The 26,637-nt window shown below is 33.4% G+C and overlaps 2 protein-coding genes across 6 annotated transcripts in view; one reads left to right on the top strand and one right to left on the bottom strand.

The window, feature by feature from the left end:
* Positions 1-1,696: 1,696 nt before the first annotated feature.
* LOC144429607 (uncharacterized) lies at positions 1,697-6,858 on the top strand. The gene has a single exon (XM_078117717.1). It carries the CDS (start codon positions 1,996-1,998, stop codon positions 5,614-5,616), a length of 3,621 nt encoding a protein of 1,206 aa, XP_077973843.1. The 5' UTR covers positions 1,697-1,995; the 3' UTR covers positions 5,617-6,858.
* Positions 6,859-7,387: 529 nt separating this feature from the next.
* Positions 7,388-26,637, bottom strand: part of LOC120347448 (receptor-type tyrosine-protein phosphatase delta-like) — a 56,804-nt gene continuing 37,554 nt past the window's right edge. For 3 of the 5 annotated variants that reach the window (XM_078117712.1, XM_078117713.1, XM_078117715.1), the window contains 28 exons: positions 26,079-26,232; positions 25,057-25,389; positions 24,468-24,694; positions 23,783-23,833; positions 22,974-23,091; positions 22,626-22,737; positions 22,144-22,286; positions 21,304-21,613; positions 20,559-20,765; positions 20,174-20,307; positions 19,698-19,836; positions 19,285-19,420; positions 18,528-18,686; positions 17,828-18,045; positions 16,389-16,501; positions 15,840-15,937; positions 15,121-15,293; positions 14,528-14,654; positions 14,138-14,257; positions 13,832-13,986; positions 12,666-12,789; positions 12,002-12,163; positions 11,574-11,752; positions 11,152-11,278; positions 10,573-10,683; positions 10,034-10,147; positions 9,577-9,720; positions 7,388-9,091 (listed from right to left, as the gene is read on the bottom strand). In XM_078117712.1, coding sequence (XP_077973838.1) covers positions 8,969-9,091; positions 9,577-9,720; positions 10,034-10,147; positions 10,573-10,683; positions 11,152-11,278; positions 11,574-11,752; positions 12,002-12,163; positions 12,666-12,789; positions 13,832-13,986; positions 14,138-14,257; positions 14,528-14,654; positions 15,121-15,293; positions 15,840-15,937; positions 16,389-16,501; positions 17,828-18,045; positions 18,528-18,686; positions 19,285-19,420; positions 19,698-19,836; positions 20,174-20,307; positions 20,559-20,765; positions 21,304-21,613; positions 22,144-22,286; positions 22,626-22,737; positions 22,974-23,091; positions 23,783-23,833; positions 24,468-24,694; positions 25,057-25,389; positions 26,079-26,232 — 4,311 coding nt within the window. In that variant the 3' untranslated portion in view covers positions 7,388-8,968. The remainder of the gene's footprint in view (positions 9,092-9,576; positions 9,721-10,033; positions 10,148-10,572; positions 10,684-11,151; positions 11,279-11,573; positions 11,753-12,001; positions 12,164-12,665; positions 12,790-13,831; positions 13,987-14,137; positions 14,258-14,527; positions 14,655-15,120; positions 15,294-15,839; positions 15,938-16,388; positions 16,502-17,827; positions 18,046-18,527; positions 18,687-19,284; positions 19,421-19,697; positions 19,837-20,173; positions 20,308-20,558; positions 20,766-21,303; positions 21,614-22,143; positions 22,287-22,625; positions 22,738-22,973; positions 23,092-23,782; positions 23,834-24,467; positions 24,695-25,056; positions 25,390-26,078; positions 26,233-26,637) is intronic. The other 2 variants (XM_078117714.1, XM_078117716.1) reach the window with 2 other exon arrangements.

The raw sequence follows: 26,637 nt of genomic DNA, 5'->3' as shown, positions 1-26,637 counted from the left end.
GCAAAACGTAATAATATATCAAACATACCATCACATCAAAAATTTTATTCAAATTAATAATCGAAAAAAATTTGAAAGAAAATTATTTACAATGTTTAGTTAAACTTAATTAGCTGATTTGGATTTAATTTAAATTTGTCATACGACTCGTTCCTCTGCATAGAGAGATTTCGTTAATTTTAGTCTTTCTATGCAGAGTGATCCCCGTCGTACGTCAAATTTAAATTAAATCACAATCACTTTGCACGATGACATAGAACATATCTTGTTTTAAAGCTCGCGACGAACACAAACGTATTTCAGGCAACATTGTACCACAAGATAATAAATATGCAGATGTATTTCATAACGTTGGCCTCCGAACTGTGCCTCCGTTTTCGACTTTTTGAATTTCATCGAATGTTACATCTAGGGCGCGAAGTTCCGAAAGAAGATTGTTCCTTTGAGTGTTGACTGTTTTTACAATACGGCGTGCTCATTTCCGAAATTTTGGTCCGTGATCGGTTCCTCATTTATGCAATAAAATACCAGATGCATGCATCATTTCATGAATCACAACTTCCAATACCTTTTCAAGGTTTGTCATCGCCGATTTCATAAAGAATTTCTATTTAATTCTATATTTCCTGGAGTAAATACCGATATACCCTCACATCTTCCTTTAGGTTGATAGTAATTAACAGAGGCTCAATTGCTACAATAAACATATAAATACTCGGCGAATTTCATTTTCAAATTTTAGTGATCCTTGAGTCACTGATTGCGTACCCGCACCCTACTGCCAGATTTACGGTAATTTGACAGTACACGCTCAGTCATATTTTGCCATCTACATTCTGACACGTCTCGACCGTATTTCGTCACCCCCAATCTGACACGAAACGACCGTATTTCGTCACCCCCAAGCTTACACGCACCGATCTCATTTCTTTCCACCTATACTTGCTTAAATGTATTAGACGTCCAATATTGCTGTATTATCTATCTAAAAAGATAACTGTGGTAAATCGGGTTCAAATACAAAACCACTTTTAACTATACATATATATTTTTCATAAAATTACCGGAATATACGCAAAGTTTGGTATTATATAGGTCCAGTTCAAAACGTGATGCTTCTATTCTGACATGCGGAAATCAAATCATTAAAGTTTCTTCGCAGCGACCGTATTTCGTCACCGCTAACCTGACACCACGCAACGACCGTATTTCGTCACCCCCAATCTGACACGCACCGACCGTATTTCGCCACCCTTAATCTGATACGCAGCGACCGTATTTCGTCAACCCTAACTTGACTCGACAACCCTATTTCGTCACCCCAATTTGACACGCAGCGACCGCATTTCGTCAGCCCTATTTTGACACCCCCAATATGACTTCTATGATACCAACCCTCTCAAAAAAAGCAAAAAAGGGTTTAAAGTGCCTCCTATGGTACGTAAAATACTGCAAATGAAAGCTTGAGAAACACTGTTATCCTGCTGTTAATGTATATAATTGTTTTATTTGTACATATATGTTTCCTTCTTTATTTATTATTTAATTATCAAAAATTCCACCTTGTGGAACCCAACAAAATAAAAAAATAAAATAAACTCCATCCACCTCCGCCCGAGCATAAGAGTCCAGAGACCCCTAAAAAAGAGGAAGTGTTATATATTATCCACAGGAAAAGCGTTGGGTGCTACAGGAGTGATAATTGGCCGTGACTGGTTAGTCATAGGGCGGACGGTCCGTTACCTATTGGCCACGACGGCCAGTAGGTATACAGCAACATATGTATATAGCCTAAGTATAATTCATTGAATTCTCAGTTCTGCAGTTTTCAACATTCGCATTGGCGAAGTCACCTGAGATCTAGAAGATGCATTTTATTTTTTATTCAATTCATGCCTAATCAATATCTTTGTTTCAATTTAGTTTCATATATGTCTGTGTAGTCTTGGTATCAGTATATGGTGGATCACCTCTGTCTGACTGTGGCATTGGAATATGGCATCTACGGTTGAAAATTCTGACTGTTTTGATTTGCTGTTTTCTCACCGCAGCGTTCTTGCTGAAATTGCAAAATACGCTAATATAGAACAAGAGGAATTGGAAAAGAAAGCTAATAAATTAAACGAATCGACGAAATCTGTAGAAATTTCTGCAGATGAAGACAATGATATTTACGAAAAGTGTAATATTGATCCTTTTCAGGGTCAAACCATTAACCTTGAGAAAGAGAAGTCTCTTGAAAATGCCGAAACAGCTTTGGCTTCAAGATTAAAAAAGCTGTGTAATGCTTTCGGTGAAGAAAAAGACGAAACCTTGCTACGATCTGCTCAAGTTTTGCTTGAAATAGGTCACTTATATATTAAGAAAGTTTTGAACTCAACAGCAATGCTTCAGAAGCTAAATTTTATAAAGGCAAGTGCTTTGCTATGTGGAGCAAAAGTACGATTTGTAAAACTCAAAAATAATGAGAAAATTTTTGAAATGAAGTCCGATTTAAATGAACTTAACAAAGAACTTCTATCTGCAGCTGGAGTACATGAGATAAACTTCAGAAACATCTTTGACTTTTCAGATGAAATAAGTGTACTTTTGGCGAAGTATCGTTCTGAGATGGAAAATAAAATGGCACTTATAACAAGAATTGAAAATGAATACACTGGAGAAAACTTGGCACAAATGGAAAAAGAAAAAATACAACAGGTTGAAAATATTTGTGAAGAAAGCACAAACATTTATTTGCGTCTTATGCAAAAAATTGCATTTTTTTGTGAGTCATTGTTAGGCACTGCTCCATGTAAGTATGCTCTAACTGGACTAGGTTCTTTGGCAAGATGCGAAATAACTTTGGTATCTGATTTTGAACATGTTATAGTCCTGCAAGATAACATTAACAATTCACCAAACTATTCATCTATACAAGAATATTTTCGTTGGTATGCCGTGATATTTCAGATCATTATTGTTGGTTTGGGTGAAACGTTCATAAGAAGTGTTGGTGTAAAAAGCTTCAATGATTTGTATTCAGATGACAAATCAAAAAACTGGTTTTATGATAAATACACTCCATGTGGTATAGCATTCGATGGAATGGTTCCTCATTCTTGTAATAATCCACTTGGAAGACAGGAAATTACAATAAATAAGAGGCCTTTGCTTGAATTAATCCAACCGGTGGGGTTAATGGCAAAGTTTTTGACGTATTCAGAGGAATTAAAACATGGCTATTACTTGAAAGACGTTTTGAGCAGAACTTGTTTTGTTTATGGTAATCGTGAGTTGCATGATGATTATTTGAAAAAATCAGCAGCAATTCTTCGCTCTGAAACAATGAATGATGTGATAAATGAACAAATGAGAAAGATATCAGAAAATCGTAACAGTATGATAAAAGGATCGCCACAAACTTTAAGTAGTAGGGAAGATTATGACATCAAATCTACTGCGTATAGGCCGATCACTGCCCTCTTGGGCTATGTTGCAAGGATGTGTGACATTAGGGCTAATTCAACGTTCGATATTATCAGAGAAATGAAAAAGAAAAAAATAATAAACACCAAGTGGGAGCACAAACTATTGTATGCAGCTTGTGTAGCGATTGAGGCTCGAATGAAAATCTATGCGACCGGGAAAAATCAAAGACACTCCTTGATGACGAAAGAATTTGCCAAATTGATTGGTGAAAAAAGTGCGCTTGACTGTCATTCAATTATCAAGTGTTTGAAATTTACTGTTGATTTCAATTGGAAGAAAAACACAGGTAAAATTGAAAAGCTTGATTTTGATAAACTAATAAGTGAAAACGATTTGGCGTCGGCAGAACAGCTGACGACTTTTATGTCATTTGGGAAGTATGAAGAAATCGTCAATAGAGGAGTAAATGTAATTCATTCTTATATTAAAGAATGGTTGGAAAACAAACCAAAAAATGCTCATAGTATTCGATGGAAACTTGGTTTCTTCTTTACCAGAGTACAAGAGGCATACTTCTTTCTTGGATTGGCCGATCCCAAAAAAGAGAAAGATTGTTATATGAAATCTGAATGGCTATGTAAAAACTTCACTTTGCTTGATTGCCATTCTATAACATGGGCTTATCTTTCACTACAGACATTATGTTACATTTATTCATTTCAAAAACGATATGTCGAAGAGGTCAACATGTTTCAAATGCTGTATACATTATATAAAGAAGCTGATGTACCTAAGGTTACACAATTTCGTAATCTACCTTGGCTTTTTATTCATGATGTCAGAATGAGATTGTGTATATTGCCTAGAAATGATGTTTTAAATTACATTGATGAATGCATTAACGTAGAAAGAGATATTGAAGTGATACATGCACTTAATGTAGCAAAGGCAGATGCCAATTTTCACGATATCGAATCCTTGTCAAGTTTTTCTGAAAGATTCGATGCACAGAAGTATCTTGATGAAATCGTTGAAGACCTCGAAAAAGATGGTTGCCTCATCCGCAAACCAGTTTTTGAGCATCTGCTAAATTGTATTATCCTCATCCAAAAGAAGTTTTCATTCACGACTAGTACCATTGCATCTTCTAACATCATGGCGAGTACAGCGAGAGATGTATTTGAAAAAGAGACTGAAACCCCTCAGACAATATTTCGAAGGCAGGAAAGAGAGGAGTCTCATCTTCTTTCGAACATTCACAATCATCAATATTGTATTGACTATATTGCAAATTTACAATGTCCTCTCTCAAGAAATAGATTTCACATACTTGCCACAATTTTACAAACTCAAGACATTTTTGCAACATTTTCTTACAAAGAAATGAGATGTGTAATAGATGCAGTGATTGAAAGATGCAAATTACGTGGTGATGCATACAACAAGTTTTATACTACAGCCCTAATGGCATTTTTTGAAAGCGCTCACTACGCTGATATAAAAGAAGTATTTAGGAAATATTCTGGTGCACCAGCAAGTGTCAAAAGTCACATAGGTTTGCAGCCGTTTTTATATGGTTGCTTTTACGGAAAAGTTTGGAGTGCTCGTACCAGTTCTAATCCAATGTATAACGGACAAGCTGGACCAATAATGAAACTTGTTTCTAGACACCGCCCTATTTTCAAAGAACTATTCCTCTCTGGAGGATCTACTTTTGGTGACTACAATTTTGCTGTTGAAATGTTTGCTCTTCTTGATTTACGAATGTCGTCCTCGCTTTTGTGGAAAATCGTCAGATCAACAAGACGTGGTTCGGACGTTTACGCAAAGTCAATAAACCTTTTACTTGTTATGATAGAAACATGTATGATAGCGAGAAAATGTTCGTTTCCGGAAAAACACATCAGAAAATTGAGATCTCATGCATACTCTTTCACAAGAAATGAGATTAAATTGAGAAAACGTCAAAAGGTTCAACCATCTCCTCGTGACATATTTTTTATGCTTGGTGATAACGAAGACATGGTTCATGTTCATAACTTAGCTCTTGATTGTTTTGATATTGACAGAGTAAAATCTGCTCATCTGCTCTGGAAAATTATTAACAAAAAAGATGTTATAACAAGAGTTCGACGCAAGTCATTAGACCTTTTTATTCTACTACTTTATGTCTATCGGGACCCAGCAAGACCCACTATTCACTGAATATATACTTTTCAAGAATTGATTCAGCTTACGTTTTTATATCATTATGCAGTGATTCTTGAAAATAATGCATATTTCAGATTAGATCCAATTTCTTCACTTATGTAATTCACACTGTGTTAAATCATTATATTCGTGTAGAATATTATAAATTTTTTAATTTAAAGATTCCAAATACAAAGACACATAAAGGGGTGATAATGTGTGAATAGGGTATGATTTCCATATCATCCACAGGAAGATGAAAATTAGTAAATGGCATGATCATATTCCAGCCCATGTTTTGTCACCGATATTGGTACCATGTGGGAAGAATCATTTCAGATGATTGAGTTTAGATGGCATACAGATATTTATTTATTACGAAACAGATATGTTTTAAATGTTGGGTACATTATATAGAGAAGCTGATGTACTCTGTTACACAATTATGCGATCTACCTTTTTTACGAATGAGGCCGTGCATAGGAACGTTTTAAATTGCATTAATTTATACCAGGGTGGTCCCGGCCCGCCGCTTCCTTTTTTGTGGCCCGCGTCGCATTTGCGCAAGGGTAAACAAAAAATTAAATTTGGTGTTGCTTCGTCATAAAAATAACCAGAAAAATCTTCTGACATATTGATACATTACTAATGTCATTGATCTGACTGGTGTTATGATAACTAAATATTAATGTAATGGCCGACCAATATAATTCCTGCCGGGTGTTTTTTTTGCAACCAGCCTGAACCGTAATACAAAAAATGCTCCCTATATGCCAGAAAATCTGCAGTTATTTGTAAATTATTTTGCAAACAAGAGTTTGAAATAAAAGCTGACCAATTCGAACATGTTTTTGACTAGATACAGGAGGGAAAATATCACAATGCTTGCTTAATATGATAACAAAAACTGCATTTTCTTCGTATGGCACTTCCTCCGTTGTGAAGATTTTGAAGACTTACACCTAATGTAGATATAGTAAAACTTTTGCAAGTATAAATGAGTTTTTTGGCGTTTTTTGCATGTTTTAGCTTGATAAATGACAAATAATGACCAATGTGTTTGGACAATAAAAGTGTTTGTTTTGTATGGCACTGTTTACCTATTCTTAGCACTATTGTGGCCTGCAAACAATACAAAAATTATAGTGTGGCCCGCGAGGCCGACCACCCTGATGTATACTATGTGGGAATAATCATTTAATGGATTATTAAAACTAGGGTTGTGTAGTGAGGAAAAATTTGTAATAAACATAGCCAACTAGTTTCATCTGAAATTTAAACACCAGGAACTTCCTAATCCACAGCAGTGATTAGGAGGCACGATGAGTCCATGATACTCTCGCACATGAGTTATTTTGAACAGAAATTGAGCCTTCAAGACCTGGGTATCAGCGGTGGGATGAAAAGTATGCTTTCAAGACTTGTATGAAGTATTTACTTTTCAGTCTGTTCCAACAATTTCATAAAGCTGGTCTCGTTGAATTAGAGCTTCAATTATAAGGAGAAATATCAGAAACAAGTTACAATACTTGATTTTATTATCCAATTTTCAACAACATAAAAATATTAATGAAGCATGAAGATTTGATTGAACATGAAAAATGCCACTTCATCCTTTGTGCTTAGTGGAGATTTAAGAAAACAGTAGAATTGAAGTCCCAACTCTATATACGAAACAGAATTGACAGATTCAGTCACGCAATAGAGGGTTTGATCATTTTTGAATCCAGTATTTTAATAAAAATGTAAGACTATCATATATCACTATCAAGACAGATGTTAGGCATGCGATATTTCTTTTATATAACTTGGGAAGCATTTGTTACATGTTTAGAAAATTATTGAGCAATAATAATAGGGACAATATACAGATAAGGCTGTAAAAATAAATACAGAAATAAAGATTTTTCAAAGTATAGAAGTACCAACGCTAATTATTTTCATCCAAACTAGTTCAGCCATGAAAAAGTAAATGTAATTTGCTCATATTAAGCAAATCATGTTTGATTTTGAGATATTCTTCATAGTTGTATGAAGCGCTGTATTTCTCATGAGGAATTGAATGAAGAAATTACAATTGGAAGATAAAATTTACATTCAGTACATAATAGAATAAGCAATAACGTGGCGACAGATTAAAAAATAAAGAAAATTTTTAAAATTCAACAATAGAGTAAGCAAGGCTAGGATTGCCTGCTGGTCAAAAATGTTCAAGCCTTTTGGTAGAGGTACAACATCTCATATAATAGTTGTTTTATTTTGATATTTTTTGTAAAAATGGCAAGTTTACAATGCCTAATTAGAAGCAACCCAATAGCGATATAAAAGCATTGCTTACTTGATAAAAACTAGGCAGCCTGGAATAAGCATTACATATAGATAGGAATTGTAAAAACACTACTAATTTTTGATAAAAACAGGGAAATTTTAATGGGAAACTGTGGAATTGAGCTCATTTAATTAACTTATTATCCACTCAAGTTTGAAAACATAAAATTGATAGTTGATAAAATCTCAAAGGCTCTCCAACAAATTCCTATGCCTTTCCATAAATTTAAATCAATCATTTACAATCAAGGCAAAATGGTCAGCAAATGATTGGATGTTACAACCTACGAAGCATTTAGAAGATTTGTCGAATGAAATCAAAACTAAATGATCAACACTGAACATATTATGACGCAATAATGCGTTTGTTTAGTCACCGCAAACTATATAAAGGACAAATTGTATTTACATGCTAGACAGTAATAAAAAGCGTAAAATTGATATTAATAAGGTAAAATAGAATCAAAAATGGAAGTAAGAAAAACATTCACAAATAGTATTAAAACCTAAATAGTGGTGACTGAAAATCAGCCTCCCAATAATACAGAATGGTGGCATGAATAACATAAAGTTATCATCAGAAGTAAGTAGTTAAAAACTGTTATAATAGGTATCAGCCGGATCACACATGAAAGGTGTTTCATATACAGTTGAGCAAAACGGATACAACTATTGATAGTTTTCACTAGAGCACTTGATTTCATTATAACCCGCTTTACTGGGTAAAAACATTGAAAGAAATATCAAAAAATACTGTTAAACATAAAAGTAGCCATGAGATTATGACAGTGGCCAGATTCATTCCACCAAGGACGATGTCTATAGGAAAGTTCCTTAGCATCACTTTCAAATTTTGGTTTGAAGTAGTACTATGGAAGACAATAAAATGAGTTTGTTAAAAAAGTACCATATTTAAGGGTTCGCCAAATTGTAAGCAAACAAGAATTCTGTAAATGGTGATTTCTCATACTCAGTTCAAATTGGCGCACGACAGGTTTTTATCTCAACTGCAGTCCAGAATTAGATTTATCTCAATTGATCAAGGATTTGTAGAATAGTGATCAAAAGAGCCGAGATATTCTAACGCAGCTCGATAACAGAATTGATATTGATCTTCAGTTTGAACCATGGCTGGACGTTGCGTTCGAAGCATTTTTACCGTCTGAAATATAAAGCATTATTGAATGCGAAAATTGGTCAAATTTCAACAGAAGGATATATTATATAATCCTGAATAATTATATAAGTAATATACCATTTACAGTAGTAACCTTTTTATTTATTGTTAAGATGAGATTTGTCTGTTCGGATATTTAAATTGTTGGCAAAAATATATCATTTATGCATGTTATACTAATAATGGCTATTAATAATAATAATAATCCTGGCAGCCACACCACACAATATATGATCAATCTTGGGATTTTTGGAGTACAGTATATTAGCCCTCAGATTTCCATCATTTGTACTGGGAACAACATGTATAAAATTCTAGTTACGGGTAAGTCAATCTGTGTTAAGTATGATTTTTTATTTCTCTCTAAAGATGGTCATTGAGCAAAATTGACTAACTGGTTTAAACACTCATACCTAAACAAGTTCATAACTCTTCTTGAGGGAGTTTTGAAAATTAAATATTCTACTAACCTGGAACATATCTACAACTCCTTCATATCTCATTCTCTCCAAAGCAATACTTAATGTGATGAAAACTCCAGTTCTTCCTACACCTGCACTGCAATGAATGGTGATTGGACCTTCTTGACCAAATTGTTCCTTCGTTTTGTGAACCTGAATAAGTTGAATTAAGAGATGAAATCATGATTAGAGACGGATAGTAATTAGCTAATTTTATTAACATTTCAATGTTTATTTTTGCTTTTCATATAAAAATCATAAGAGGGTGTCCATAAAGTCAGATCTCAATATATCTTATTCACGTTTGTCGTATTTCAATCAGTAATTGTTTAAGTATTTTTACTTCATTTAATACATCCGAGGGCCAAAACAATATCTGATATCGGTAAATTCCCTTTGCAATTTAGAAAAACTCTGAGACTATTGACACCCTATTCTGCTTCGGAAAGTGCTAAGAAGTACCAACCTGTCCTATAAAGTCAATAAATCCTTCTCCAGATTTAGGAACTCCTTGTTCCGGCCAGTCTGTGAACTGGAACTGACGAACTGTTCTAGATTGCCCATCTCTTGCATCTGTCACCTGTTAGAAGAGAAGGCGAATAGGTTGTTAAATATAGATGGAGAAAGAAAAACCATAAACAATACGAATTCCTGAAAATAACTAATTGAGCATTGCTACCTGTTTCCTCAAATTATGTATGCAATTGTTTTTATACATCTCACACTCAGAATAGGCTGCTATTATCTGGATAGACCGAAACCTTTTCAGTTTGGCAGTATCATTATTCTCTTGATAAGAAAGTGGGCTGTGGGCATGGTATGCAATCCCTGATTTATTATCTGTGATGCATACAGAATTGATACTACGCCAGAGCGATGCTATGCCGCACAGCTGCCTAAATAGCTGCTAAATCACATATAGCAGACAAAAGTCGCTTTTCATTTGATAATTTTATTGATCCAAAACAAAATTTGTTGGAAAATAATACCATCTCTATGACAAACCTTAAATTCTCTCAGTATATACTGATGCATGCTGTATTCAGACATTGGATCAACAACAAAGTACTGATATCTGGCTGATCTTTCTGCAGGCCAATATTGATGGCATTTGTCCTGAAAATTAAAGGCACCAAAATTATAAAGTGCAAGCACGAGTGGGATAAGCCAATGATAATCTGACATAGCAGCATCTGTCAAGTTATTTTATTTTGCCCTACAAATATAATACCTAAAGAAGATGACTACATTAAAATTGATTCAAAATCAAAGATAAAGATATATAAAATCGAAAATTTATTGTAGTATAACATGATACAACAATAGAAATCAAGTCTCATTAATCTGAAAATAAATTTACACTCCTGGACACAGGTTAATTTTGACCCTGGCTCTGAATTCCGAGAAACCCAAATTTTGACCTCAAATACTTTAGTGTGTGCAAGCTTCCTTTGATTGATTGTTGAAAAGCATTCTTAATGCCTTTTAGTGTCAGTCGGAAATTGGACTTTCGGACTGCATATCAAAATTTGGAAATTCTTGATGAAAAAGGGCTCAAGTGAATTATTAGATTGAATAACATACCCGTCCCATCTCTCTCAGTTTAGTCAGCATAACGACAATAGTAGAATTATGTTCCCACAACATTCTCCAGAAATCTTCTGTAGTTTCAGGCAATGGACCTTGTGTTGCAACATAGGCTTGTCGATCACTGAAAAGACATGTTTGAATTCAGAAAGATACATTTTGACATACCTGATTTTTTATATGTCGCAAATAAATTTATAGGTGATCAAAACCAGTTTTGGGAGTCCTCAGCTCCGCCTAAGTTGGACTAGAGCAGCCATTTATCATAAACTTGAAATTTGAATAAAATTATGGCCTAACCCTAACCTGGGACACATACTATGTTCCGATGTCCGCCATCTTGGTTCACATACTTCGGGAGTACCAAAAAATTAATATATAAATTACTTACTAACGAATTAATTATATGAATCTCTTACCGATATCCATCAATGAAGCTGGCATTGATGTAATCAGATCCTTCAACTCCGCGAATTGGTTGTAAACACACTCTGGTGCCCTCGTATGGAAGAATATTCACCAATCTATTTTTGAATTTGTTGCACGGCATATTCGCACTCACAAAACGCGAAGATGGAGATTTATGACTTGCTAAACGCTGAAAGGAGAAAAATAAATATATTATTTAAAGTAATTTTTACATTAAAGAATAGAGCCCAATACACACATTAAACAAACTCTGAATTTGACTTATATCATTCACATATTCAGCATTATCAAATATTACAAATTGCTTGGCAAACCTTTTTCAATGTTTTACTTTATTTCTCTATAATAAATTTGCTAAACACAAATAATGCCAATCACTTTAAATAAATTAAATATAAAACAAAATCATCTCTTTTACCTTGAATTCAAGTTCCATTCCTGTCACATTTTCTCCAGTATCAGTATTGGTAAGTTTATGCAAATGAGCATATAAATTTCTTGCTGGCAGTTCAGTGTTTCCACATGATATTGCTTCCATGAGAGCATCATGTATGAAAATGTATTGGTCTTCTGTTTGGACCTGAGAAGTTTTTTTTTATTTTTAATTTACCATGGTTTAAAACTTATACGACGACGAAATAAACAAATAGAAATATCAGTTTACTTCTGTCTACTTTATATCGTGAACAATTTATTAATTGCCAGAAATTACAATATTTTAAATGAATTTTTTTTATAAATTTTACAATCAAAAAATCAAAATCCATATTTTCAAAATAGCTTTGAACATCCATTTTTAGTAACTAAGCAGAACACCTTGTATTTCTTTTATAACAGTTAAGGTACTCACATAGTGTGTGAACAGGTTAAAGTTAGGCCATAATTTTATTCTGATTTTCCTTATTTTGGTTCTATTACGAGTTCGGGGACTGTTTGGGTTACCCAAGTGAATATACCCTCTGCCAATAGGCTTCCGTTCCTCTACACAACTTGATGTAAAGTAAGTGAACAAAATTAGTTACCTCCATATTGATACACACACTTCTGGAGCGCCACAGTTAATACCAAAATATAGTTCTTACCATGTAATTTCTCTCAGCTCTCATACAAGTAACTTGTCCATAAACATCGACAACTTTTTCGTTCTTGATTCTTTCCAAAACAACATCGATGCAAATGAAACATCCAGCTCGACCAACACCAGCACTGAAACATATTAATAAAATTGAAAACACTAATTTTTTACACTAATAAAGCCCTAAAACTACTGACAAATAGGGATGGCGGAATCGAGTCCGGATTCGATTACAGAATCGATTCTTTGCGGAATCGACTAGAATCGATTCCGATGCATTGGAATCGATTCTCGAGGTTAAAACTTGGGATTGAAAAGAATGTGTAAAGTTTTGTGGCAATTCCTTCACATATATGTATAAACTGCTTCACTGCTATGTTGAGTTGCTACGACGACGCAAACTTCACTTCACTATATGTAATATTTCGATAGAAGGCTTTAACGTTTATTTATTTTCAAATCTCTGTGGGTTATGAAGGATTTGTTTTTTTTGTGCAATTTTGTCTCCTGTGACAGATTGGATACCCATTCTACTTAGTCCCGGCCTTCTTGGCCGTCCAAAATTTGAACATCGTGCTTTTGTTTAATTTCATATGGTATTGCTTAGGTGGGTATGTGTTTTCGGTAAGATATGTCGAGGAATCGAGAATCGGAATCGAAAATTTAGGAATCGAATACTTGTAAGTACTCATACTTGGCATCCTTACTGACAAATAACAATCAGACAAACCAGTGAAAGGGTGGACCAAATTAGGACATTCAAGTTTATTTTTTTCCAACCATTAAAACTAATCCTACACAAAACTACCAGCAAACTGAACATACAGTTCTACTTGGTAGATACAGCCACGGTTGACCAAAACCGGTTATTACGCAAAAACACACAAGATTTTTAGAGTTTAAATTAAAGTTGGAGATTTCACTTTCGAAGTTCTGTTATTGTAGATGAGTATGGCTTTGGTGGGCCTACCAATCAGAGATTATATTAAACAGTCACCTTACTTGATGGCAGTTTTTTTGTAAAGTAGATGATTCCTTGTTCATATTTTTGACCTATGTCAATATCAAGTTATGGTAGCGTTTCTGTCTGCCTGTTTCTGTCTTTACATTGTTCTTGTTTTGATCTTGATTGATTTTGGGCATTAACTATTCTGCACACAATATTCAACTGACCTGCAATGGACAACGACTGGACCAGCATCTGCTGGGTTGGAGGCTTTCACTCTTCTCATGAAATTCAGTACAGGTGTTGCATGCTCAGGTACACCATGATCAGGCCATGCTGTGAATTGGAAGTGTCGAACTTCACGACGTTCACTGAGACCATTCTGATGTAAATAAAAGATTTGAATGAGATATTTAATAATTTTGGACATATGGATAAAATAAACTGAATGAAATTGGCACAAATTCTAATCTAAAAAAAATATTTTTAGCAATCTTTTTTTTTCCTAAAAACAATGCACCATGGTGACTTACCTTATGAAGAGCAAAGCATCTAATGCAATAAGTAGCAAGTTCAATTTCATCCAGTAACGTGACTTGCATCAAACCATACGTCTCGCTACCTGTTGCCGGCCAATATTGATCACATTTAACCTGAAAATTTGAAATGGAAAAAATTTAAACAAACGACTCATGACGGCCTTGAAGGCTTTTTGTCTATTAAACAACCACATATTCCAATTCTAACCAAAAGAATTGAATTTCTTTCAACAAAATGAAAGTCTATTGGTAAGCTTTCGTTAGATTCTTTTTCTGATGAAATGCTATATATATTGGCTTAATTGCACAGGGATTATTAATAATTATTAATTCCCAGTTATTCATAAATTCTAAAAATTATACAAATTGAACACAACAACCCACCTTTCCTCTTTCCTCACATTTTGTCATCATAACAACGGAAGAACTTCTTTGTTCCCAAACCATTCTCCAGAAATCACCTGCTGTATCAACTGTTGGTCCTTGTGTAGCAATATACGCATTTTGACGTCTGAAAATAAAAACAGGAAAATTTAATTCTGTTTATCCATCAGCCAATAATTTTGATAATATTAAGTAAGGTAAGGCTACCCTGGTAGTTATAATTTGAGGCAAAAGAGAAAATTTTTGTTGAAAGCTTAATTATGTGAAACAGAGGTTTCATTCCCCATCATTTTATAGCGTTATAACCTAGTGCAGTATATTGACTGAAATAAGGGAATCAAATATTTATATAATGTGACCCAAAACGATGCAAAAATAAATGGATTTATTGCCGATAATGCCAAAAACTAGGGAGGGATATACAGTAGCCCAAAGCATGCCCCCTTACCCCCAAAAAAACACTGGCTTGGCCTGCATAATTGCAGTCTCTTATGTCATTCTGAGTAAGAGTTTGACAAGATCCAAGCTCATAACAAAAGTAAACACAAAATTTTAATCCATACATTACTCAATTCAAAAAGTAACGAACATACCTGTAACCGCTATGATAGTTAGCATTGATATAATCTGATCCAGGAACTCCATCTATTGGTGACAAAATAACTCTCGAATGATCATATGCAATAACGTTTGCATATCTATTCTTTGGTTTGTTCACTTCCATATTTGAATGATCCCAAGTGAATGCTTGGCCAGGGTCGATCGACTAAAAAAGAATATAAAATGATTTATTGGACACAAAGTTGGCCAATTGGTTTGCAAAATTGTTGCAGTTCTCATTGTAGTTGTGTGAAAAATTCCTTTTCTCCGCTGCTAATAAACCAATAGATTTTCAATTCACCGATACTTAAATTAGCTGTTCTTACTTTTTTTGAATTTTCTCTGGGTTATATAGGGCCAAACATTTATCCCCAAAGTTGGCTTGTTTTGCCACCAGGTGGCATTCTATCAGACTGTTCTGACGTTCCTTTTTTCATGTGCTCAGCTAAGTTCTAACCATTTCCGAAATGCTTAGATTATTATCATTTCATAAAGTCTATTAATAAAACACATAATTTCATACTTTTTTGACCAATTGTGGAAAGAATCACTCAAGAATCACAAGATTAGGAATGGCAAAATAGTGTAAGAGTAGCTATGTCCAACAGAAAAAATACTGATTCTTGCCAGTACACTGACAGTACAGTTCGCTTGTTTGTGAAAATAAGGTAAAAAACTATTCAACATTGCAATCTCGACATATTGAACTTACGTCATATTCTTGTGAGAACTTGAGATTGTCATTTGCTTTCAATCTTTCAATATGAGCTTCAAATTCAGTTATTGAAATCGGTGGATGGTTTATCATGCCTTGAAAAATAGAAAATAAATTTAAATCTTGAGAAACATTCAACAATTCCTATAACTTTTGAACAAAACAAGTTATTTTGATGAATCTATATTCCCTGAATTATATCACTCAACATTACATTGCTTGGGCGCTATTAACTCAAGTTCGACTCAAATTGAGTCTAGATTCATCAAAGACTTGAAGTGCCGCATGTCATCTGAATGAAATGACTCATACCCAACTAAATAGCAGTGAGAGTAAATTGGGTAATTGACTCATTGTTGAACTCCTGTGACTCAACTAACTCTGGGTTTAAAGATTTCTACCAACACTGGGCTGTATGCTCCAACTTAAGGATCCCAGTTTTTTCATGATATATTGCAATATAATGGCGTTATATTAATACTACTCTACAAATTCATTCACAAATTCAGACACAATAAAGTCAAGTGGCCAAAGTAACTCGAATACCTGGAGTCTGGCAGTTCATTCTTCTCATTTCCACAGGATCAACATGGGATGTTACTTGTTTGCTGATAGGAGCTGTATATTTTACTGGCTGTTGTGGACTCTTCGATTTTTTTCTGTTAAAATATTAATTTTATAGTTTTAATACAGCTAAGATTCAAAACAGCAAAAGTATATCAGTATTAAAACCAGTATATCCAATGCTTTTGTTTTATTTTTTAGGGTATGTATGGATATTCTCTATTATTGATATATTATTACTAATGCCAAGTTCCCATATATTCGTTCTAAGACTCATTAAATAGTGATTACAAATGATTGAGGGTGACTTACATCGACATAAGATGCCACAAACTATTTACATCAAGGCAGGTTGATTACAAACAATACACATATTATTCATAAAATTCAACCTGTTGGCATTAACTTTACATCACATGACTGATAAAGGGAAAATATATGACTACAATAAGTTTATAGTTTTTTTATTTACTTTTAAGCGTGATTATATGAGTGGAAGGTCACATTTGACTACACTTATAAATTATGAAATTTATCACATTACGGAAAATGTTCAGAATTCTGAATTTTTTACAAAGTATTTTACATTTTCTTTCAGACAAAGATCAAACGGACAAAAACACATTAATCAATAGTTTGAAAAGCCATTTGTGATATTTTCATCCTGAGCTAATCTCAAATTTTGAACCCTTATAACACCCACAAAACATTCGTATACGTGACTTTCCCATTGCGATAAACATTATCATATTCAATGATCATGCAATAACTATACTACACAATCCACATGTGTAATGTTCAACTATACAAATACAAATAATCTCTAAACAAGGATGGGTTTACGTGACAATAATCATCAGGCCCATCAGTATATTTTACCTTGGTGTTTTACTGATTATTCCAAAATGAAGCAAAAAATGAAAAAAACAAAATTGCAAACAAAAATCTTGCAGCGCAGTTCTCTTAATTAAAACATGGCTCTATATAAGCAGTCACATAGACAAAAAAGCTACAAGTTTGGAAAAATTCAACTGGTTCTGGTCCATCTCAACCAACTCAGTTTGTAGTGGAGAGCTCAAGCTCTTTTTTGGATAATCAGTGACTTGAACTTGGAATCCTGGACTAGGGATGGCAACAGAGCTAGGCCATTGCTGCAACATTTATGGAATTTTTTCTTATCCGAGCTCTGTACAAGTGATGGACAATATGTAACGAGATGCTATTTTTGAAGTGACACGAGTCTTTTCGATCCACCACCCTTGTCTAATATTACACCTTGCGTAAGATAGAAGGCATGAAATTTGAACAACTCGATACTTCTTACCAGCGATATGCCAAATTAGTTAAACGCCAATGCTTGAACCATAAGGTCATTATTCCCACGATTTTTCACATTCCTCAAAAGTAAACATAAAAATTACCTTCTCAATAAGATGAAGAGTACGACAATTAGTATAATTAGAATTCCTCCAGCGATCGGTCCGATAATCCACAGTTGATCAAATAAAGAAGCCGTCACTACTTCTGCAGTTTCTGTAGGTTTGGAAGTGGAGTCAGATACAGGTTCATCAGTATCTTGCGCTTTACCAGCAGGAACAGTGAATGTGCTTGAATAATCGCTAGTTGTGAATGAACGTACCTGAAGATTAAGTGATGGAATTATTTTTTAAGTTTTAATGGAGATTTGAGACAAAACCTGTTATTTTAGTTTTGAATTTTGAGCTTTTGGACCAAATTTGGCGTTTGGGATCTTTTTTCTTATATGTAATTTCCAAATCACCCCATTATACACAAAAATGACATGCCAGTTTTTTAAGTAAAAATTTGATGTGAATTTCTCTAAAAATTTCAGAAAATGGCCTGTTTCTACAATAAAAATCTCTTTGAATATTACTCGACTGTATTTATTATTAGCAAAATTCGTTTTAAACATAACATCATGAACAAGTAACGCCAAATTTTTAATTTAAAATCTGGTGCAAATTTTTCGAATAATATCGCAAAGAGTAATTCCTGAAGAGGAAAATTCTTCGAATATTACTAAATTATATTCAATATTTAGCAAAATTTGTTTGTACCAATTCTGTCATGAAATCTACAAAAATTGGAAAAATATCTCACCGGTGCTGTCATTTGAACTCTCAAGAAAGCTTTGTAAGATTTTCCCTTTTCTAATGGTTTATTGATGTATCCGCCAACATTAAGTCCATCACCAATAGTGAAAAGTAATTGTGAGAGAGTTGGGAATTCAGCAGTGATGTATGGACGACTATCAGATACCTAATTAACAAGATATTATACATATAGTGAAGAGAAAATTTTGTCAAATTTTGAAATTTTTAGTGAAAATCCTCGAAAAAGTTAGTCTTGTTATTATTTATACTTGCTATATTATTTTTACGTATTTCAATTATGTATGTCTGTTGAAGTATGATTTTGGTCAAGCCAAAATTTTACAAAGATGTATTTGTGTTACTGTGCAGCAAGAGTCTTGAATCATACCAATTTGCCATACTAATTTTCTTAATTCAACAAATATCGTAAACTACGGAATGTTAAATAAAAATAAATTTCCTGAAAATCCACAAAAACCAAATTATAATCATTTTTTGAAATAATTAAGCATAATTTTTTTTAAATCGACATAATAGGTGGGTGTGGTGGGTTAGACTCAACTGAATGGCATCGGAAAATCTGGAGTTATACTCCCACCCAGGGAGTAATAAAATGGGTAAGTAACGTCAAATCGGGAAATTCAGGTTCTTTCAAACTATAGCAGCTGGGGCAAACCTGGTACACATACTATGTCCGGTGTCCGCTATCTTGGTTCGCATACTTCAGGAGTAACAAAAAAAAAAAACACATGATAAAATTATACCTCTCTCTTTCTTCTTCGTCTTCTCATTGTTAAAGAATTCAATCGTAAAACACTCATTCCAATTTCATCTGGTTTCATTGGAGCAACCATTTCACCAGTTGGACTTTTGATAAGTGGTACAATGACCAGCTGGTATCTGAAAATGTTATGGTTATCAATAATGTTATGTCTTTACATAAAGAAAATAATAGCATAGATGAAATAATCTATTTATAATTTGCATGACAATATTACTTGCTAATTCGAACAGTTTCAGAAGTTTGTTATTGTCAGTTTGTCTTAGTTACCCTGTGTGGGGTTGCAGGTTTGAATCATGTGGAAAAATCACCATGAAACCTTGTCCAATAAGTATGACAAAAAAGTTGAACACAATTCTATCACTGACTGATCAATTTAACCAAAACCAAACTCACTTTTTCACTTTTCTGAAGGCAGTTGCTCTTGTTAGTAAGATCTGTACAGTACCATTGCTCGTAACATCAGATATACGAGGAGATACTGGAAGATCAGGAGTCACAGTTTGTGCTGTCACTGATGCTACTTGCGAAGTACCTGCAAGCAAAGAAAAATTCTATGCAAACGATGAAGGGAATGCAAAAAAAGATGGCAACTTAATTTTGCATAAAAAGTCATTTGGATAAGCAACATTCAACAAGACAATATTTTATTATTTTTTACAACCACCCTATACCCCTTATTTGGCAGTACTTTCAAATTTGAGGTATTGAAGATTTCTTTTTACCCTTTTGATTATGTTTTGGGTCTCTTTGGAAGTAGGCAGAAAATATAGATAATTAAGTTAGTAATAGATGTAGCCTAGCGCAAATAATTTTTCAGAAAAAGGCTTGCATAAAATTACCTAAATAGACCATTCGATGGAAGTACTTACTTGCTTCTATCATGTCAGGAACGATGGTGAAATTATAGGGAGTGTCAGGTTTTAGACCAGTAATATGAGCTTTCAATGTTGAGGCATCTCTGATTTTATGAACTCCAGGTAATGCACGAGATCTCACAAGACTTCTGTAAATGTTGTACAACAACTTGAATAATTACACAAAGAAAAATCTTCAAATAAAATTTTTCATCATAAGAGTGCGGGGTTTAGAAAAAAAAAATTACATTAAATACATTATAGTACATTAAACAAATACTTGAATAGGATCCATATATGGCAAATTATCGAATGATTTTTCATTCAAAACAATACATCAAAACAAATTCCAAATATTCTGACGATAAAAAAGAGCTGAAAGTATATCTGTTAAACTTACTCATATTTAACCATGTATCTCATATTATCTGTGAATGTTTTAGGAAGTTCCCATTGTAGCCATACTGCAGAAGATGATATTTCTATGATAGCAAGATTCTTCAAATTATCGACGTGAATTCTCTCTCCTTCTTTTACTTCAGCAATCAATGCTGGTGACTGAGGTCCTTCGCCAGCAGAGTTGATTGCAGCAATCTTGAATGTATATCTTGATACAAAAAAAAAATTATGGTTTTTATACCAACAAAAATTCACTTAACAATAGCATATTGAAAATTGAGTGAAATTCGTCTCAGTAGTATGAAAATATTCTATTAAGAATTTACATTTTGAAATTTAAAAAATAAAAATTTTAAAAAAGGTGATACAGAGATTGTTCAAATCAGAATAGTTTGATATTTTGAAGATCGGATAGCCAATTATTTCAGATTTATAAAATTTTGAAAGAACCTGATGACCAGTGCCGAATCTGATTACAAAAGAGTGAATTTTCTAAAAATGATCATACGAGGACTGAGATATTCAAAATTATCGCAAATTCCAAATTTAAATTAACTTTTGTTTATCACTGGTTTAAAAAGAAGTATATGACTGATATCCGTTTATTTATGTTTTAAAAAATGGATTCAAACTCATGAATACATTCCATAAAAAATGGAAAGTTCAAGTAAAAACCGAAATTCCTGATATTTAGAATTACAATGGGAAGAATTGCAACACCCTATAACTGTAAACTTATAACTCACTTTTCCTCTGGTCTGAGATCATCAAACAAATATGAAGTTTTTCCATCAGAGATTAAAATTCTCTCATATTCCGTGCTCGATACTGTTTCTACTGTTGCTTCATTATTCCAGTAGAGAGCGTATTGCGTAACTTTTCCATTGCTTCTATCTAAGCTCAGTGGATCCCAAGTGATCATAAAAGCGAGAGGCAGCTCACCGCTAGCAAGAGGTTTAAGTTTAGTACAAGCTGGAACTGCTGTTAAGTTTCTGGGACCATCGGCAGGTTTCTGTGAAGCCAACGTAAGTTGAGCAATATCTTCTGTACCAACACCTGTGAAGAGAGAAATACGGAATATTTAAATTCCATGTAAATTAAATTTTTTACAATTTGCATTGCGAATTCGCAGCAGGTTAGCAATTATTGTCAAACAAATGTCCAAAATTGTGTGTTTCAGCATAAGACTTTGCTATCTTATTGACTGTCCAATTTCTGATGGGGGTACCCCATTAGCCACATCTTAAAAGGCCATAGAGTTAATGAGTTATTCAATAAAATGTCTAAATCTACCACTGCTTTTGATTAGCAGTAAACGACATGTAACCTCACACTTGAAATGCCAAGTTAAATTCAAATATTAATTGGAAAATATGCAGTAATCACTTCTTAATTTTAAGTTTATTTTGAGCGCAAAACATGCAGTGTAGACTTCCTGAAACATTTAATATGTTAACCGGCATGACTGCTTTTCCTATTTATCACAGCCCCTGATTGTACTTTCCAATTTAGACATTTGAGATTTCATCTTAGCCTGCTGAACCAACTATTTAAAAAAAAATGAGTTAAGGAATTAATAAACGAACCTTCTTCATTCTCTGCAGCCATTCTAAACTCATAACTCCATCCTGGATAAACCTTAGTTGGATAATAATATCTAGTTCGAGCATCTGCTGAAAATTTCAATGTTTCCCATCCAAGAACTTTACCGTTTTGAGTTTCTTTTCGTCTAAAATCAGAAAATATATATGGTATGTTGATAAAATACATTCAAAAAGATAACATGAATATTAGTGGTCCTCACAGAGCAGTCTCGTTTGCTTTATGAGTGAGGGCTCGTTACTATGATTTGAGCGAATTTTAACATAAAATAGATATGTGGACATTCCTAATGCTTCCTCTTTCAAAATGTTTTTTAACTTCCTTTATAACATAACATTATCTCTTACAATCACAGTAGATGTAAGCTAACTGCAACATAAATACAAATTTATTCTATTCCCGATTCCCAAAAATACTATGGAATTAAATTTTCGTATATTATTCTAACTTCTAAATAGTAACTTACCCATAATTCAAGACGTAATTAATCAATTTTCCATTAGGAGTATCAGGAGGTGCCCATGACAGCTTTGTTTTTCCATCACTCTTTGTAACAGATAATTTGGGCTTTGATGGAGCTGGGAAAAGCGAAAATAAAATTTCAATTTTAAAGATTTTCGGACTTTTCAAGATATTTTGAAACTTGAATTTTCTGAAAAATGACACAATAAGCACTATAAATTCTTTCCAGATATTTGAATTCCTTTTCGAGTCATAAACAATGATATTTAGTATTCTAATCTATTGTTAAATATTATTTGGGAATTAAAGTTTTAGATAAACGAGGATTGAATTTCGTCATAGTATATAATACCTGCTCCTCTGGTTTTCACAATGAGGGGATCACTCTTTTCTCCTGGTCCTTTAGATGTTGCTCCAGCTATTTGTATTGAGTAATACATGTCCATTTCTAAGTCTGTTATCATATGAGCCTGCAGAAAACACAAAAAACTTTAGCAAACTGTAATCAATATTTTGAATTTTTTTTTTTCCGAGTGTATAATTTTATTTTTATATTTAAAAAAAATATAGAATCTCGTGAAATTACCTAATATATGATAATTACGTTGAAGAACCAGTGGAGCTAAATGTTGTTCAACTTCTATTAAATTTAGGATAAAAGATTAGAGTGGGCATCTGATATAACTATATGTATATGTATAAACAATAAAACCTACTAAAATACTGTATTATTAAATAAAAGACATTGTTTCTGTACACTTTTAAGGTTCGTACCAATAAGAGAGAAAGAGAATATTTTACACATTATTAAAAGATTCAATGAATTTTGTTAAAAGCAGATCAGAAGAAAGTTGTTCATTGATTGATATATGGTGAGATCTAAGCAAAATGTATTTGAATCGTTTTTTAAAAATTAGCTATCTTAGTCAATCTGAAATTAGGGGTTTGATATTAGAATAAAAAAGGTTGTACTAATATTTGATATCAAAGTTTGAAAGTTAATATTCTTGCAAATATATTATTAAAAGGTAATAAATAGAATGTTAGTTGAGGAAAAAGCGTATTTTTATTATCAGTCAGTTGTATCGGAAGATTTTTTTTGTATTTTTCGATGCAAAGACGTCATGCATCATTAACAAGCATAACATGATGCTATCTTACCATAACAACATAACATTTGAATTTGTTGCCAAATTTGAGAACTTTGTAGCACTGAAGTAGATTTGATTAAGATTACAATACATTTCAAGAAATCTCTTGATTTAAAAATATAATATGCACCGAATTACAACTTTAAAATTCTCAAAAAAGGGTTCTAAGATTTCAAAAATATTATCAGAGAAAATCTCTATAGTTTTAACAGATCTTGTTATTCAGTGAGAGCGAGTAACTTCGCTTAGAAACAAGTCTTCTTTACTACTGAGTGAGAGCATATGGCCTTGCTTGAAGTCAATTTTTCTAAAATATGCTCCAATTTCCTTCATAGCATTGACTTGCATTATTTAACATTAATCATTGTTCCCTATTTTGATTGTACAAGTCTCTGTATCTGAAAAGGTGCTCCCGAAGTATTCATACCAAGATGGCGCACAACCTGAGCATAGTATGTGTACCAGGTTAGGGTTGTTCAGGTTGTGCATCATTTTGGTACGAATACTTCCGGAGCGCCTGTGAAACAAGTAACTGGTTAAATATTACAATATCCAAAATGGATGAGCAACTGAATGAGGGATCGTGGTTTGCCATATAAAAAAGCCATCTTGCTAGTTTTCCTTTCATACTGGAAAAATATGAAAATCCTAGTAAACAAAAATTTATCATACAACAGATATATATTTAATCATACCACTGTTCTGGCTTCACTCTCCTTTAATTCAGTCAAAGCACCAAGACGAACTTGTACGTTTTTAACATTTCCGACATTTTGTCCATTTTTATCAGAAGAACCATAAGTAATCTCATATCCAGTGATCTCTCCATTTCTTTGTTTTGAACCCGGAGGTCCCCATTTCAAATAAATTGATGTTGAGTTTATCGACTCAGCCGTGACATGCCGCGGTGGACCCGATGGTGCTGTACGTTTAAAAATAATTTAATAAATGAGGTTCCGATTATAAAAAAGCCAATGAATCTTCAAGTAAATATTTCTGAAATTGCCTCTCTTTACTTTACCAACTCAGAATTTGCTAACCTCGCTTCGAGTGTACTAAATTAAGTGGAGAACATTAGATTTGAACGATTCTAAACTATAGTAATTCCTTGTATGGAGTCTTGTTTACAGAAGGCATATAAATATGTAAATACAGTCAAAGAGTTTCAAATGCAAACTGTTACAACAGCTTTACAATATATATAACTAAATATAAAACTGTGCCATGCAAAACCTTTTTAAATAAGATTAAAATATATACAACATAAATACCAAAAATACATACTAGATTCATGGGTTACAACTCTGATTTTAGGGCTGGACGGCCCTTCACCAACTGAGTTCGACACCGTCATCCAAATTATATATTCAGTGTACGGCGTCAGTTGATTGATGACTGCAATGCTGCCGTCAGAATTCACTCGAACGGCTTTCTGGCTCGGTTCTTCTGATAGGGTATGGGAAATTGCGCCTTTTTGTTGGGGGTTGGGGTAGTAGTAGATGATATACCCAGTAAGGGCACCATTATGATTTTCTTTTGCTGGAGGAACCCAGGTTACGGCAATTCTTTGGGAGTCGATCGCCCGTCCAGTGACTTTTAGTGGAGGGGCAGAGGGTTCTGTTAGGTTCAAAGGTTACAAAATCGAATCGGGTTCAGTCAAACGTCATGAATTAGTGAACGGGAACAAGGAAGTGGTTGGACCATTGCAGCAACATAATACGAAACATGGGGTTGTTACGACACATGCAACATGATGAAAAGAAATAAACAAAACAATTATAAACAAAATGCAACACAAATAGTTACTTGGCGTTAGCCATGCAAAACAAATAAATGTTATACATATTAAATAATGTATCATACAAAACGATTTTCCCAGAGTAAATACAAAATATAGTAATGACTACTCTAGTGAAAATTCGCACCCAAACTTTCTAATCAGTAGTAGGAAAAATAATTAAATTCATATTCATTGGCTGTGACTGTACTTTTCCAACTTATCATTAAAGTCATCAGTTAGAATTAAGTGTGCACTATCGTATGGCAGCTTCTTGGAAGATTTCCCTCTGATAAAAGCCAATAAACATAACTATACTAATCAACAGCATTTTGTTTGACATCCATACACATTCAGAATACATATCAATACATCTCATACATGAACAATCTACTATAAGTGCTTAGCTTTAGCAAATACATTCAACATTAACAAGTTTCCTTACAAGAAAAATTTATTATCATTGTCTGAATACAATATGATAATAAATGAAAAACAATACTAATTACAAAATAATAAATGTACGTACCATCTTCACGAGTCTTAATTGACAATGGTTGGGTGAAAGATCCTAATCCATGGATATTTTGTGCAGCAAGTTTAATGTCATATACAGTGTTTGGTTTTAAATTTGTCAAAGTAAATGATTCTTTTGGTGGTATGGTGAGTTTTTTCATTCGAGTCTGAGAAGAAATAATTTTAGTTAAATTAATATTGAATAAAAAATACATTTTTACCCCAAAATTTTGATGCCAATCAGTGGTGACTTGGGTAAATTACTACTTCAAATTTTTAGACATGCATCATTTAGATCGCCAAACATAAACCTCACAATGCAAAGAAACGTAAATGAGATAGTGTGTGTACCAGGTTAAGGTTAGGCCATAACTTTATTCTGATTTTTTATTTTTCAGTTCTATTACGAGTTAGGAGACTGGCTGTGTTAGCCTAGTGAATATACCCTCTTCCCATAGGTTTCAGTCCCTTTACATAACTTGATGTAAAATAGGTTAACAAAATTAATTACCTCCATATTCGTACACACACTTCACCTGAGCACCTGAGATTGTTTTTCAAAAAGTACTCAC

This window comes from Styela clava, chromosome 11 (genome assembly GCF_964204865.1).
Source record: "Styela clava chromosome 11, kaStyClav1.hap1.2, whole genome shotgun sequence".
In the NCBI taxonomy this organism is placed as follows: Eukaryota; Metazoa; Chordata; class Ascidiacea; order Stolidobranchia; family Styelidae; genus Styela; species Styela clava.
The sequence above is the reverse complement of the archived record's forward strand: the minus strand, read 5'-3'. Positions and strand labels throughout refer to the sequence as shown.

Coding starts and splice junctions, on each gene's coding strand:
- LOC144429607 (XM_078117717.1), top strand. CDS start 1,996: ATGGCATCTACGGTTGAAAATTCTGACTGTTTTGATTTGCTGTTTTCT.